Here is a 16,919-nt window from a genome sequence, read left to right as displayed (position 1 = left end):
AAACCTTTATTGGTAGATATATGCAAAGACCTTTGAGTCAGTAGCAAGTCGTACTCAAGATTTTTAAAAAGTATGCTAACCTCGGGTTATCTCTGCAGTCCCCACACATGATCTGCTCTAACAATACTTTAATAGAAACTCGCTTAAATAGAACTTCTTTTCACTTAAGGTCACCAACGTTGAAATTGCGTCTGTTAGATGGTTTCCTTGTCATTTGAAATTAAAGACACGTGTGTGTGTGTGTGTGTGTGTGTGTGTGTGTGTGTGTGTGTGTGTGTGTGTGTGTGTGTGTGTGTGTGTGTGTGTGTGTGTGTGTGTGTGTGTGTGTGTGTGTGTGAGTGAGAGAGAGAGAGAGAGTGTGGGGTGGGTTTTTTTTCTCTGTTTTTAAGGTACAGATGTTGTAGTAGGGTACCGTTTTACAACTGGGAAAGCACACATTGGCATCGTTGTGGCTCGGTTATTTTGTTTAAATAGCGCTAGAGGAAAGAGGCTGCCAACAAGAGAAAGATATGAAATGAACTTTTGATAATGTCATTTAATTTTTCCCTGAATGTATTTCCTACAAATTGTGACTCTGAAGTAGCTGCCTTGTATGAGTTCCAGCTTCACTTTGTGATTTGTTTTCATTAAAGGGATCATTCACCCTCCAAAAATGACAATTATGTCATCATTTACTTAGCCTCATGACATTCCAAACCTATTCTTTCTTCTGTGAAACATAAGCTTGATGTATTTTTAAAGAATGTACTGGCCGCACTTGGCCTTGCAATTAAAATGAATGTGGACTGAAGCTTTAAAGCATTAAAAAGTACCATAAAATGAGATATTGAGCTACAGTATATACTCTGCCAGCCAGAAGTATGGAAAAACTATGACTTTTTCATGTTTCCAGAAGAAATCTCTTATGCTCACCAAGTCGGCATTTATGTGATCAAGCATGCAGTGAAAAGAGTAATTATAAAATAACTTAAAATAACTGTTTTCTATTTGAATATATTTTAAAATGTAATTTATTCCTGTGATGCAGAGCTGAATTTTCAGCATCACATGATCCTTCAGAAATCATTCTAATATGCTGATTTGATGCTCAGTTATTTTTATTTTTTATTTTTATGTAAGGGTGAGTAAAGTTTGTGGCATTTTTTGGGCAATCTGTTCCTTTAACTTTAGAAATCTGTGTTTTCTGAAAAATAACTATTTAAAATATTTTCTCTCGCAGATGAGAGAAATAGTGTGCATGTAGTAACTACTGTAGTATGATTATACTTTGAGATTATTTGTGATGCTTGCAAAGCAATGATGGCATGTTCTTTGTAAACATCTTGTTCAGAATTCTAATATGGAATCTGGTCTGGAATCATGTTATTCTGAACAGCTCTTTGCTCAGCGATATAGGACTACTCTTAGGTAGACTATCAAAGGAGAGTAGTGTATGAACAATCAGCAGAAATCTTTGCTTGAGTATAAGTATGAATCATATTTGGCACATTATTGTGTATTCAGACACAGTCTTGATAGATGGCTCTGGCAACAAGATACATCAGTGAATTAGAGAGGAAGGGACACTCTCTGTATTCAAATTTTCAATCACCTGGATTGAAGGCATCTTTAAAAGGGTAAAGATTGCACTTTTAAAGAAGAGACTCTCATTCATAAAGAATGACTCATATTTATGTCTGTCATTTATCAGATTTATTATTCTGAGATACAAAATAACAAATTGAGTTGTTGTTTAGTGTCAATTCTGTCCAATTTATGTATTCACAATTTCCATTGTGAATACCAGAAATAGGATAATGCAGCTCCACACCAAGCCTGAAGGAGATCTAGATGTTACAGAGGTATGTCCTAACTATTAATTGATCACTTGAAGGGTTAGGATAGGTCTAGCTTAATTTTAGCATTGCAATAGGACTAGCTCAGCTGTACAGGCTGCTTCAGGCCGTCTAAAATGTAGAATTAAACATGAGATAGATGTATTGCTGGCAGCCCATTCCTGTCATAGGCAGTCTGATAGCACCAGATCCTGTGCCTCTGTGTTTAAAGGGTCATTCATCAAGGCAGACGTTTTTATAACGCCTTTTTGTTATCGCCTCTCTGTTCTAACCTGATTTGCCACACAAGTTTGCCTGCAAATGAAGTTGCCAGCTTTTTGCATCAGCCTATCTCTATCCTTGCCTCCGAAAATAAGTCATTTTTTCCTAATATCTAGTGAAGGAGAAGAAACGCAATACATTTACACTGAGTTGAATGGAGTGTTTGCTTACTGGCTTATGACTAGCTCATATGAGCGAAAGCACATTAGGGGCAAATACTGCGTTTCCCATAATGCATGTTTTACTGTGAATTTGGACGTGGTTTTTACTGCAAATGAGATTTTAATGTTACTCATATTTAAACTTTGCTTTTTAACCCTTTCCAATCAATCTAATTTGCTAATGAATTAAAATTCTCTCATAAAATGCTTCATATTTGGACTTGTGCATCAGTAGACAATCTGACTGATTTAATTTAATATTTTAATTGAATTTAAGTTTATATGTTAAGTTATTTAAATAAAATAAAATAAAAATAGTAAATGCAATATATTTAATTTAATATTTTAATTTAATTTAATATGTTAAAAGCTAAGTGGCTGTAATTTAATTCCATATAATTTTCCTGAATATCTATAAATATATCAAGTGGATGTATTAATCATACATCATCTATAACAGTTTGTTTAAATCTCATACATTTTAACTAATTGAATCTTGCTTGTTTCACAGTTTAAATGTTTAAACAGTGTTCATACTTTTTAATTGTTTACTTTTAAATATTTTAATTTAATTCAATATATATATATATATATATATATATATATATATATATATATATATATATATATATATATATATATACATCATCTATAACTACAGTTTGTTTAAATTTCATACATTTTAACTAATTGAATCTTGCTTGTTTCACAGTTTGAATGTTTTTTCACAATTCACAGATTTATGCTTTAAAGCAATGTAAAAAATGACTCTTGAAAATATATATTTCAAATAGTCAAAAAATTCAAATACTTAATATTAAACAATTTACAAATCCGATTCCAAAAAAGTTGGGACACTGTACAAATTGTGAGTAAAAAAGGAATGGAATAATTTACAAATCTCATAAACTTATATTTTATTCACAATAGAAAAGTGAGACATTTTGAAATGTCATGCCAAATATTGGCTCATTTGGGATTTCATGAGAGCTACACATTACAAAAAAGTTGGGACAGGTAGCAATAAGAGGCCGGAAAAGTTAAATGTACATATAAGGAACAGCTGGAGGACCAATTTGCAACTTATTAGGTCAATTGGCAACATGATTGGGTATAAAAAGAGCCTCTCAGAGTGGCATTGTCTCTCAGAAGTCAAGATGGGCAGAGGATCACCAATTCCCCCAATGCTGCGGCAAAAAATAGTGGAGCAATTTCAGAAAGGACTTTCTCAGAGAAAAATTGCAAAGAGTTTGAAGTTATCATCATTTACAGTGCATAATATCATCCAAAGATTCAGAGAATCTGGAACAATCTTTATAAGGGTCAAGGCTGGAAAACCATACTGGATGCCCATTATCTTCGGGCCCTTAGACGGCACTGCATCACATACAGGAATGCTACTGTAATGGAAATCACAACATGGGCTCAGGAATACTTCCAGAAAACATTGTCGGTGAACACAATCCACCGTGCCATTCACCGTTGCCCGCTAAAACTCTATAGGTCAAAAAAGAATCCATATCTAAACATGATCCAGAAGCACATGCATTTTCTCTGGGCCAAGGCTCATTTAAAATGGACTGTGGCAAAGTGTAAAACTGTTCTGTGGTCAGACGGATCAAAATTTGAAGTTCTTTTTGGAAAACTGAGACACCATGTCATCCGGACTAAAGAGGACAAGGACAACCCAAGTTGTTATCAGCACTCAGTTCAGAAGCCTGCATCTCTGATGGTATGGGGTTGCATGAGTGCTTGTGGCATGGGCAGCTTAAACATCTGGAAAGGCACCATCAATGCTGAAAGGTATATCCAAGTTCTAGAACAACATATGCTCCCATCCAGACGTCGTCTCTTTCAGGGAAGACCTTGCATTTTCCAACATGACAATGCCAGACCACATACTGCATCAATTACAACATCATGGCTGCGTAGAAGAAGGATCCGGGTACTGAAATGGCCAGCCTTCAGTCCAGATCTTCCACCCATAGAAAACATTTGGCGCATCATAAAGAGGAAGATGGGACAAATAAGACCTAAGACAGTTGAGCAACTAGAAGCCTGTATTAGACAAGAATGGGACAACATTCCTGTTCATAAACTTGAGCAACTTCTCTCCTCAATCCCCAGACGTTTGCAGACTGTTATAAAAAGAATAGGGGATGCCACACAGTGGTAAACATGGCCTTGTCCCAACTTTTTTGAGATGTGTTGATGCCATGAAATTAAAAATCAACTTATTTTTCCCTTAAAATGATAGATTTTCTCAGTTTAAACATTTGATATGTCATTTATGTTGTATTCTGAATAAAATATTGAAATTTGAAACTTCCACATCATTGCATTCTGTTTTTATTCACAATTTGTACAGTGTCCCAACTTTTTTGGAATTGGGTTTGTAATAGTTCTCACTTAATAATATTCAGTTTTAGTGCATTAGTATATCTTGCACCTCTAATTTTACATGATACATAAAGTGGAACATACAAATAGAGTGGACAGTGAAGGAATGGAGAGGGATGAGATATGATGGGCAGGTAGTGAGTGATGCAGATCTGATCATGTTGGTAAAAGCTGATGACGGCCACCTGTGTGTGTATGTCAGCACAATCGCATCATTAATCTCAGCCTGCCACATGTGTGATCCTGCATCTGTGCTCACGTAACAGAGAGAAGAAACAACGAGAAGTTCATGGTACGTATAAATATGGAGAAGGTTACAGTGGCCCCATAAAGTATTTGGACACTTAAGTCAACACTTAATGTGTGGATGTCATTGCATTAGATAACAAAATAACAAAATGATGAACAGTAGAAAGTGTAGCAGGTGAAGAGGATTATGAAATGTTTGGAAGTGTGGGGTAGGAAGAGGTCTGACAGCTTATCTGCTGTCTTTGTCTCCACACACACACACAGTAAACTCGCCTTCACTGTCTTCTCATCACTTCTATAAAGTATTAATGATATCAAAAACAGAAGATCAGAAGACGAGAGGGGTTCCAGTGAGGACATTTTTGGAGGGTGGTTGAGGAATCCGGTACAGAACAAATGAAAAATAAGTTTAGCTCACTGCCAGAAGACAGGAGTTAAAAGCTTTTTGTGTAGCGATTCTCTCCGGATGTCTCAAAATGTATCATTAAGAAGCCCTCAAACAGTTTTAGCATCACATTCTGTCAGGCAGACAGAGAGTTTTTTTATAACTGACTCAGTTACCCTGACTGTACCGTGATTATAATGAGAACATGGGCAGAGTTGCCAGATTCCAGTATCCCTCGGCATGAATGTGACTGATTTATTGGAAGGGTTGCCAGATCATGTTTAATTCACACATGAAAGAGCATTTAAAAAAAAATTAAGCTTTGTAAGGTTTCGATTTTCACAGGTGCCTGATCATGTTTAATGCACGTGAAGGAACAGTACAGTAGAGATGATAGAGTCTGTATGTTCAGGCTTCTATGCTTCACTACTTCCAGATGGGATCCATCGTACGGACATGGGAGAGAAAAACAGTCCTTCTACTTTTATGACATCGTCGGATGCTGAGCGATTCAACCAGCCAGAACAGTCAATTAGTTAAAAACACTCTATGTAGTGATGCATGATGGAATACATTTTTTAATAATTTTTTTTTCTAACTTCTAGTGTTAATTTTGTCAGCTATTTTTTAATTGTAGTCTTAGTCCCGTGTTAAATGTCTTTGTTGGTTTTTATCATATTTAGTCAACCTTATCCTATTTAGTTTTAGTTGGCTAAGGCCTGGTTTCACAGACAGGGCTTAGACTGAACCAGGATTAGGCCATAGTTCAATTAGGACATTTAATTAATTTTTATAAAAGTACCTTAGAAAAAAAAAATACTGGTGTTTATTTTAAAACAAAATAAACGCACTGATATATTTTAAAATCAGTCAGAGCAAGTTTCTTTCAGATGAAACAGCTCAAACTTAGATTTAGTCTGGGATTAGGCTTAAGCCTTGTCTGTGAAACCTGGGGTTAAAGTCTCAACATTTGGGTCTAGTTTAAGTCAAAGAAAATCGGCCAGCTCTGAATCATGTGTGTAATCAGACCAATAGATGGGTGAGACATCATAGACGGGTCAGAGACCAGGAAGCTTAAAAGCACGTGCGGTGAATCCAGCATTTAGCCTGTAGGAATGAAGCAAGCAGCGGCAGGGATGCAGGAAGTATGGCCCCGAGATACAGCGTCTCGTTCCCTCGAGGAACCATGGTTACATACGTAAGCTGAGACGATTTTCTTTGACTAAAACTAGACTCAAATGTTGAGACTTTAACCCCAGGCTACTAACAGAACTCTCGGGTGCAGAGCAAATGGGGGAAAAGCATACAGAGGAAGCCTCAGCCACATCTGTACCATAGCATCCAGCCCAGTAGAGCTGGATGAGTCAGAGAAAGAACCAGAGGGGACAGTGCGATGTCTCTCGAGTCGCAAACAGATCCACCTGAGCATGGCCAAAACTCTCCAACTCTGCTTCACCACCTCGGTGTGAACCCGCCATTCCCCGGGCCTCTGCCCCTGCCTCGACAGGATGTCTGCTCCCAAACTGAGATGCCCAGGAACGTGAACTGCTCTCAGCGAGAGGAGTTCATCCTGGGACCACACAAGGATCTGGTACGCTAGTTTGTACAAACGGCTAGTTCTGTAAAATGGTTAAACCGATCAAAATTATTTTTGCTCAAAATTATAATCGTAATGATTGTTGTCATTTGAAAATCTACTTTTGCATTTCAGGTATTGCACTTTCACCAGTAAGCACAAATCAATATAATGCAGACTAGTACATGGTGTATTTTACAATATCTAGTGTACTGATTTATTATAGGATTTTTATTATTTAAATTAAAACCAACGACATTCTACATTATGAAAACTGCAAAAACAAACAAAATAACAATAGCAAAAGCCTATTTCTCTATTAAAACAACAGCAGTTTAGTAAGTGCATTTTTTCAGTGACCACAATCGCAAACAATACAGTGGAGATCTCATGACAGAACACAGACTGGCTGAAGGACACTTTCATGTAGATCGCTAAACTCCATCTTGTTTATTGGTGTTTCATATCTTTGTCAGTGGCGCTTCCGCAGTGAGGAGCATGCGTGTGCGAATGGTTGCCAGATTGCTTAAAATAAGCAAAACACCAGTCAGAGAATGTATCCTTATAACAACAAAGCTTTGATTCGGGGATTTGAACTCTTGATATCTGGCAACCATACTCATGAACGCTCGCTTAGTAGAGGAATGTAGAGCGTCTGCAATAATATTTTGTCTCCTTTTTTTGATGAAAATAAAAAGAGGTTTTTATCTTTTTGAATACATTTAAGTCTTGTCTTTTTTCATCAATGAAATTGCATGTTGATATAGTCTTAGTTTTAGTTTATTGACCTTATTGTCGTCTCGTCTAAGTCATGGGAAAAAAGCTAGTCAACAAACATTTTTCGTCATAGTTTTCGTTAACGAAATTAACACTACTAACTTCTCTTATTTTTGTTTTATTTGTTTGATTGGTTGGATTTTGTACATTTTAGTAGTGCCATGGAACTCTTTTGTACTACTTTTGTTAATATAGCATCACAATTCATTATGTGATAGTATTTTTAGATTAAATTCACATCATTTATTGATTTACTTACTAACTTATCCGGTATGCTGCTGCATTAATATAAGTACCAAAAAGCAATACTTGGATGGATGGATGGATGGAATACAATTCATACTATTGATGCAATTCATTATGTGATATGTAGTTAATGACATTATATTTTCCTAAAAGATAGAGTTGTCACTGTTAAAAGTAGATGAAACAATGGCCGAATGAAGTAGCCTGTCATTTGCTATTATTTAAACCCATTTAATTTTACAAACTGATACTGAATTGATAATTTATTATTTGACTGTCGGTGTGCAAGTGCATGTCAATAACAGTACATTGTGAAAACCTAATGAATTTTCTAAAATTTTGGATGTTCTTACATTAATTAAATTTGGCACTCAATTTTTACTGAGAGTGGAAAAAAATAAAAAAAAAATAGAAAAAGGACACATGAGGTCTGTGAATGAACTCTTGTCTTTCAGTCGATTTTCTGTTGCTGTTCTTTCACAGAGACGTCTTTTAAAGATAGACCTTCACTAAATTGCACCATCACCCCTCCAATTCATCTTTAAAATGTGCTTGTTTTGAATCACTTTGTCCAAGAAGTCTTTCTTTAATGCAGACACTTTGCAGACCACCATTGTTTCTTTAGATCTGTCACCGTAAATGGCTTGTCTTGTGTGTGGTGGAAAGGATGAAGATTGCACTACTGCTTTAAGTGGCCACCATTCAGTGCTCTTGTCTGACATTTCAGAGTCTTGTCTTTGCCCCAAGGCTAAAGGATGAGTCTACAATTACAGGACTCTTCCACACACACAAGTTTTTCAGTGATATCAAGGGAAAAGAGGCACCTAACTTGGCCTGTTATTTCAGAAAAGCAACTCAACGTGTGAAAATATTAACTTGTATGTCTTTAGCTATCAGAAATTATGTGTGTGTATATATGTATATATATATATATATATATATATATATATATATATATATATATATATATATATATGTATATGTATATATATATATATATATATATATATATATATATATATATATATATATATGTATATATATATATATGTATATGTGTGAAAGCAGTCTCTGCAATGAATGAACATGTTAAAAAATATTCTTGATTTGATTCCAGGGTCTGGCTGAGGGACAAACGGCACCATGGGAAACTGCCAAGAAGGATGAAAACCGCAACAAGAATCGCTACGGCAACATCATCGCTTGTGAGTACTGAAACAGCAAGAATCCTAAATAGTGTTTAAACTAAATTTTTTAATAAAATTTTGGGTTTCTTTCACCTTGATAACTGCACCTCACACCTCAACTGCACCAATGGCTGAACTTTTTCATAATGCTTAAAAAGTACTGTGGAAGTACTCTGCTACGGTGAAATATCAGATGGTAACATCATGATACATTTGATATACTTTAACATATTCTAGGTATTTACAAGTTACTTTAAGGTAAGACCACATCTAAAATCCACGGAAGTGCACAGTACTGAACCACTTCATTCAAAAAAGTACCAAAAACTACCATGTTACTACATTCGTACATTTAAATACCATGGTACTTGAACTTCCCTATATTTTAAAGTACCATTATCATTATAGTAACATTATCCTGTTTCACCATTTTCATGTACCATGGAAATACCTTGTGTACATGGTACACCAAGATATTTCAAAGAATACTTTTGAAGATGTCAAAACATGATGGTATTGCCAGAGTAGTACCATGATCGACTTTGGTAATTATTTTGCTAATATAGCGCCATTAAATGATATCTGGTTGTTGACATTATATTTCTTCTACAAGATTTAGTTGTCTCTGTCACGGTGCTCTTAAAATGAGATGAAACACGGGCCAAATGAAATAGCCTGTCAGTCACTCACAGCCAGCAGGTATTATGATGAATTTGCTATTAGTTAAACCCATTTAATTATACAGGATGCTAATGAAAACTGTCCATCAGGCTGTTCATCAGTACAAAGGATCATTTTTTGTGAAAAATAGTGAAAAATGGAGATAAAGGAGATGTCTACTTTATTTAACACCAGGTCCCTAGGGTTTTGCTTTTCTTGTAACTGTGACTTTAGCCTATAGTAATTTGTAGCATTTAGCATTTAGTTAGATGAATGCTTAAAGGCACCTAAACATTCTTATATTTACTAGAAGAGCAGTGCAAAAACTCTCATAGCTTTAACTTGTGGCTACATTTAATATAACCAAATGCTTGGATAATGTGTTTTTAAGTAATTGAAAAGTCTCATGTCGCAGGACGTTGTTTTGTGAAGCATTTCATTATTTGAATGCATGTTTAACCACCCTAAATTGGAGCGATGTCTTACAAACTGAGCCAAGAAAAAAATTAACCCACAAACAAAATTGGCCATGCATCCCTTGATTAACTTTGACAATTTATAGGAGATGAGGAAAGCCGTTTCAATTAGAGACATCTGTCCGGTCTTGCTCATCCCTTCAGTGTTTAAGCAGGCAGTGTCAGCCATTCAAGCCCATATGGTCATCTATAATTCACGAGACTCTACACCCAAAATAAACTGTTATAGGCAAACATTTACATATCAGAGAACGAGGGTGGGGGGATTAGGAAATTGGCTCGTATTTACTCCTGCTCGCCTTTTAAAACCAATTTCAGCTTCTCTGTGTATGCTGAGATTTTTTAATCTTTTCCAAATGATTCCTCATTAGTATATTTCATCAATTATGGTTGGGAAGGAGGTATGTGCACATAGCAAGCATACTATGATTTGGCGCAGGCCGTTTGACAGATGCGTGCTCTGTTTGGACTGAGATTGCAGGAAATGCTTTGGCAGCAGGTTTGAGTAAGGAACGGATGAGTCACAGCATACCTATGGGTTTTATCCCAAAGCAGAGGACAATTACAGTACATCACAGAGTACTCTACAGAAAGAAAAACAGCGGAAGGTTGGTAATGGATTGTTAAAAGAGGACTTTGAAAAAGCAAATACTATTGCAGCTCTGTACTTACCTGAAATTAAAGTATTTTTACAGGAATTTGATGAATTTATAAAACTTTATTATTCTATGGGAGATGAATCTCAAATCTTTAGATAAAGAAAATAAAAAACAAAACTAAGGTAGGCATCACAGGAATCCCAATTCTGTTACAACCATCATCATTATTATTATTATTATTATACATTTTTAATTACTGGTTTAATTATTAGTTTTAATTACCTTTTATTTTTTCTATATTTTCTATATTCATATTGTATTTCTATATATTCACATATATTCCATTTTAAGTTTAAGCTGCTTCTGTTATTTTTATCAGCTTATGTGTATATACAGTATATTTTTATTTCCATTTTGGTATTAGTTATTTTAGTACTTCAACTTTGCCAAGGCAACATTTCTGATTTACATTTAAGAACACAATAGCAAATAGAATCTGGTGTTAGACTGTTGCTAAGCATTTAGCATGGAGCAGTTTTCTTTAAATACTTCATGAAATAAATATGAGTACTCCATAAAAGTTTGTCACAATTCATTCTGGGATTGCCTTATCCACAAAGGATACATTCAGTGTTGACTTAGATATCTGCCAACATGAGGTGGAATAGCTCTCCCAAAAGTTCTGTCGTCATGTTGTTCAAATTTTGTGTGATATGTTCCAAAAAATATATAAAAAAGTCTCAGTGTTACTGTGAATAGGGTCCAATGTTGTTTGGACCCCAAAGTTCTTCAAAATATCTAATTCGGTGTTCTTTTTGTTGTCACTTCATTTATTAGCTCTACTTGTAGTGCAGATGACATTTTCCTTGTTGTATGAACTGAATTCATAAAATTCGCACAGGATGCAATTCATGTAACGAACACCAACATCACACAATCATCCCATGAAGAGGGATGAAACCCCCAATGGATAACCAACACACACTGGCCCATTATCCAAACCGTCACTCATTTTAACCTGTTAGTATCAATGCCTTTGTGGATCTGAGGTTAAAATATGCAAGGTAAGGCACCTGATGAATAAAAAATGTCCAGGTTGTACATTTTCATTAGTCCAAACACAGAGGAAAGTGTGTCTTGGTCTTTTAAGTGCTCTGCACGCGTGGATCTGTGTGTCTGGATGAAGACACCTTCTCATTTCTTCTCTCTGAGCTCCTCAAATTCTGACATTTATTCCCTTCACGTAGTGCTGCCAGAATCATCAGGTTCCCTTGAAGTCTTTGCGGAAAAAATCCTCCTCTGATGTATTGACCAAAGCTGGAGTATTAGCATTCACATGAGCTGTGTAGTTTATTACGCTCTCGCTTCTGTTTGTTTGTTTGTTTGTTTATCGTCATCGATTAATGCTCTTAACCAAGAATAAACACAGAGTCAGATTCATACCTCATTTACATTAAAATGATTAGTCGATTTAGACATCATCAATATTTAGAGGTTGCTCTTTTACAGCTCAGAAAACTCTGTTATGCTTTATTCAAGAATCAACATTTTAATTTTGATAAGAAATATTTATATTGAAATTTCCTCTTTTGATTGAAGTACAGCTTTCGTGAGACTTCTAAGTAGAAACATTCCAAAAGTGGAAAAGGCCAGCAAAAGTCTCTATTTGACCTCCATTAAATCCCATTACTGCCTATAAAAAACAAATTGAGAGAGTGATGTTTGTTTCCTTTAGCTAGTTATATAAACTAATAGGATCACTTCCTTACAATATGTGAATAACAGATGGAAATTAATTTCTTTAATAAGAATCCTTGCATACGTTGCAAAATAGATCCTTTTTATTGCCGTTGGTGCAAATTAACCTTCTGAAATGAATCCCTTTCAGATTAGGATGACACTTGTCCTAACACCAAGCTCTCAAAGCTCATGCGTTCGCATAAACACTTCTGCTTCTTTCTAAACCCCTCTCAGGTAGACTTCATGAGCAAAGCGTCTTATCCCAGAGCGGATGGAAATGGATTAAACTGGATTAGAGTGTTTCGCTCTCACGCCACGAGGTGTGTGCAACAGTACTCGGCCCATTTGACACTGGAACCTCTTTTCTGCCAAGCAGGGATTTAATAGGCTGTTTAGGTGTATAATGCACTGAGGCCAGCTGACAACACACTGAGGTTATACAGAAGAGCAGCAGCGAGGACAAAAAAAAAGTACCAAGTTGTTCTTTTTGTATGTATTTTTAGAATGAGATACAAAATGAGAGAGGATTTTTAATGTTACCACTGCACCTGAGATCCACTATGTCTGAGATTTTAGCCTAAAGCTGCATGTGTTGTTTTTTGTTTGTTTGTTTTTACTGTTGTTGTTGTTGTTGTTGTTGTTTAATGATTGCATTAGTATTAGAATGTATTTGGGAACTGTGATAAGCTTAAAAATGAATGAATTTCATGGCACTAAAATATCTTAGTGACCTTGAAAGTCATTGCAAAAATGGCTCAGAAAAGGGAAGTTAGTTTGGAGAAAAGCTTGTGCAGAATTTGTTTGCAGATGCTTCTTCTATATAATTACATTTCTTTGTCATTCATACATTTTCAGGTGGCCACTGTAATTTTAGAACTTTTTTTCCAATTCACACACTTCTTGTCTGCTGTACATTAAAATGTTTCAGTGCTTGATTTCATTTGAATAATGTAAAATATATTGGAATCCTTTTGTTAAAAAGCTGCAGTCATACTGGTTATCAATAATTTGTATTTTTTTTCTGAGTTTGTACTAATGTGTTGCCATGTGGTTTCAGGGGTGTTCTGGATGGCTGCTAGGATGTTTTTATGGGGTCACTAGATTGTTCTGGATGGTTTCTAGGGTGTTGCAATGCAGTTGCTAGGATGTTCTGAGTTGTGGTCGTTGATATGCTAGCTAGGGTGTTGCTACTGTATGCAGTTACTGTGTTTTGGGGTTTGGGTGTTGATATGGAGTTGCTAGAGTGTTGCTATGCAGTTGAGGATGTTCTGGGTGGTGGGTGTTGATATGGGTGTTGCTAGTGTGATTCTATGCAGTTGCTAGGGTGTTCTGGGTTGTGGACATTGATAATGGGTTGCTAGGGTGTTGCAGTGCACTTGTTACTGTGCTCTGGGTGGTTGTGTGTGTTTCTTTGTGGTTGCTGAGGATGTTGTGTTTCCAGGGTGTTCTGAGTGATTTCTAGGATATTGCTATGGGATTGTTACAGTGTTGAAGGTGGTTGCAAGAACATTGCTGAGATTTACTTGGGTGTTCTGGGTGGTTGCTGGGGCGTTGCTAAATGTTTGCTTAGGTGTTCTGAGTTATTTCAAGGGTTAGATTGCTAAAGTGTTCTGGGTGGTTGCTTACTGGCCCAAGTCAAAAGAGCAGCTTGATATGGCTCATGTCCCCAGTAAAAAAAAAAGAAAAAAAAAGGCAGTCTAAGCATAGAAGAGTAACTCTTACCACTTAGAAAAGTAATAGCACACCTATGCTCATTTAACTGCATGACGTGAGGAATCACTGACTCATGTCTGTGGCGCAAACAGTGTAGAATTAAGACAACTTTGAGGCAGACCCTACTCATCATCATGTCACTGTAACGTCTCTCATACGTGTCTAAACTGGTGATCATCCAGACATCTGGATAGTTTTGCAGGCTGACTCAGAACTGCTGTACCAATGCATCACGGCACTCTTTTGTATATTCCGGTCATTCTCTTCCAATTAGAGCTTTGTGTCTGGCCCCTCACTGCGGAGAAGATCCCTGCCGAGCACTTGCTGTTATGACAACTGACTCAGTGGCGTCTAATTAGCCCCGTCTCTCTCTCTAACTCTCTTTCCGCATCCCTCCATTTCCATCTTTTCTGCTTCCCTCGCACATATTCCCTTTCAGGGAGCAGAGAGGTCAGCAGACAGACCAAGGCACCGGTGAAAGACAGCTGATGTTTGTGAGGCAAGCAAGAGAGGAGCAGCAAATAAAGTCTGAAGTAAAAAAATATAAGTTGTTGATTTTTGAGCAGACAGAATAAGAAACGCAGCAGGTTTGGACAGGAAGGAGGGGCTGTCTGAAAGTAAACAACCTTCACGACCCACTTACAGCTTGAGACTTGGACTTGCTTCTCCTCGGAACAAAAAAATGGAAAGACGGAGAGAAATCAGGAGGGATTCTGCGGAGCTGCCTGCCATCAGAGAACATCCGTTGGCTTGGAGTCGACATGCCTCAACAGCGCATTTGCATTCTCCATGTGATCAAAGCAGAATGCCACACGGGTTTGCGTAGCTAGTGTCAGACCTTTCCTCTACCCCTCCTCTCTTTCCGTTTCCACCCTCTTCCCCTTTTCCAGAAGTGTTGTCATAATTGCCAAGACATGCAGCTTCACCTTTCAAGCGTGGAAAGACACAGTACCCTAGCTAAACATTAGCAGGTCAAGTGTTCATAGCAAAGGCGAGATGAAGATCGGTGGTGCTGGAGTAATTACATCAATTACATCATTGGCCAACTGTACATCCACTTCGTTGGATGGGAAAATGGTCTGATTCTTATTGTCAATTCCTAGAGTGCAATGCTGAACTTAGGGCATCCAGACTTGGGTTGCTTAGAAACAAGAACTTTTTTGAGAACTGTTCCTCATCATTATAGCTATTTTTAAAAAACATTGTAATTGTCTTCCTTATGCAGGAAGTTATGCTGAGGTTTTACAACTGCAAATTAGCAGAAATGTTTGTAGAGTTTGAGATTTTTCTCTGTCCAAAAGTAATTTCACACACAAAACTCATGCTTAGGTAAATGACATTGTGCAAAGAGTACAGTACAATACAGTGCAATTGTTTCCTGGCCAGCTCATGCATATATAACTGCCCTTAAAAGTGTATGTGTAACTTTAGACCGGCTCTTCTGTGAATATTTGACCCCACAGATGATCACACTCGTGTCCGACTGCAACTGCTGGAGGGAGACCCCCACTCTGACTACATAAACGCCAACTATATAGATGTGAGTATGACACTTTATACATACATACACATCTTTCTTTTTTTTTTTTAAGAAATTCAAATATGTTCATTTAAATTTTTATATTCATGAATATTATTTGTTAATATGATATTTATTAACTCACTGATGTTTTATTCAAATTTATTATAAAAATATATAATTAATTACTTTTATTCGTCAAGGACACATTGAGTTAATAAAAAGTGACAGTAATGAAATTTGAAAGGTTACAAAAAAAAAATCTGTCTTTAAAGGTTCTATTCAGCAAATAAAAATAAGAATAAGAATAAAGATACATTTCCAAAAAAATATTAAGCAGCATAACTGTTTTTAAACATTGATATTTATAAGAACTTTTTCTTGATCACCGATTCATCATATTCGAATGACTTCTGAAGGATCATGTGACACTGAAGACTGGAGTAATAATGCTGAAAATTCATAAATTACATATTTAAATTATTTATAAATTACATTTTAAAATATATTCAAACAGTTTTTTTTAATTGAAAAAATATTTCACAATTTTACTCTATTTATTACTTTTCCAATCAAATAAATGCAGCTTTATGAGTGTAAGTGACTTCTTTTAAAAGACATTCAAAAATCTTACCAACCCTACACTTTAGAATGGTAGTGTATATTCAACTTACTTCATGTTAACTAAAACATCAAACAAGCTTCGCAAACTGATAAAGATGTAATGATCTGAAAGTTTGAACATAGTATTTATGACAGTAACACTTTAGAATAGGGAACACATATTCACTGTTAACTACGAGTTTTCCCTGAACAAACTCCTAATTTTCTTCATATTAATAGTTAGTTAGGTAGTTGTTAAGTTTAGGTATTGGCTAGGATTAAGGGATCTAAAATATGGTCATGTAGAATAAGGCAGTAATATATGCTTTATAAGTACTAATAAACAGCCAATATGCTAGTAATATGCATGCTAATAAGCAACTAGTTAATGGTGAGAATTGGTCCTTAAAATAAAGTGTTACCTTCATGACCTTTAAATTCTGTGTATTGCGTAACCACATTAAAATGTCAGAACAACTTCACTCCTTGCTGTCAAAGAAGGGCTTAATAGATTAATGCAATATTTATGTGA

The 16,919-nt window shown here is 36.0% G+C and overlaps 1 protein-coding gene across 5 annotated transcripts in view; it reads left to right on the top strand.

Annotated features, from left to right (window-relative positions):
- LOC109091128 (receptor-type tyrosine-protein phosphatase T-like) overlaps window positions 1-16,919 on the top strand; it is a 236,531-nt gene that overhangs the window by 196,485 nt on the left and 23,127 nt on the right. For 3 of the 5 annotated variants that reach the window (XM_042758908.1, XM_042758906.1, XM_042758909.1), the window contains 2 exons: window positions 9,008-9,095; window positions 15,720-15,805. In XM_042758908.1, coding sequence (XP_042614842.1) covers window positions 9,008-9,095; window positions 15,720-15,805 — 174 coding nt within the window. The remainder of the gene's footprint in view (window positions 1-9,007; window positions 9,096-15,719; window positions 15,806-16,919) is intronic. The other 2 variants (XM_042758907.1, XM_042758910.1) reach the window with 1 other exon arrangement.

The sequence above is a fragment of the Cyprinus carpio genome, chromosome A6 (genome assembly GCF_018340385.1).
Source record: "Cyprinus carpio isolate SPL01 chromosome A6, ASM1834038v1, whole genome shotgun sequence".
Taxonomy (NCBI): Eukaryota; Metazoa; Chordata; class Actinopteri; order Cypriniformes; family Cyprinidae; genus Cyprinus; species Cyprinus carpio.
This window is presented reverse-complemented; position numbering and strand designations above follow the sequence as displayed.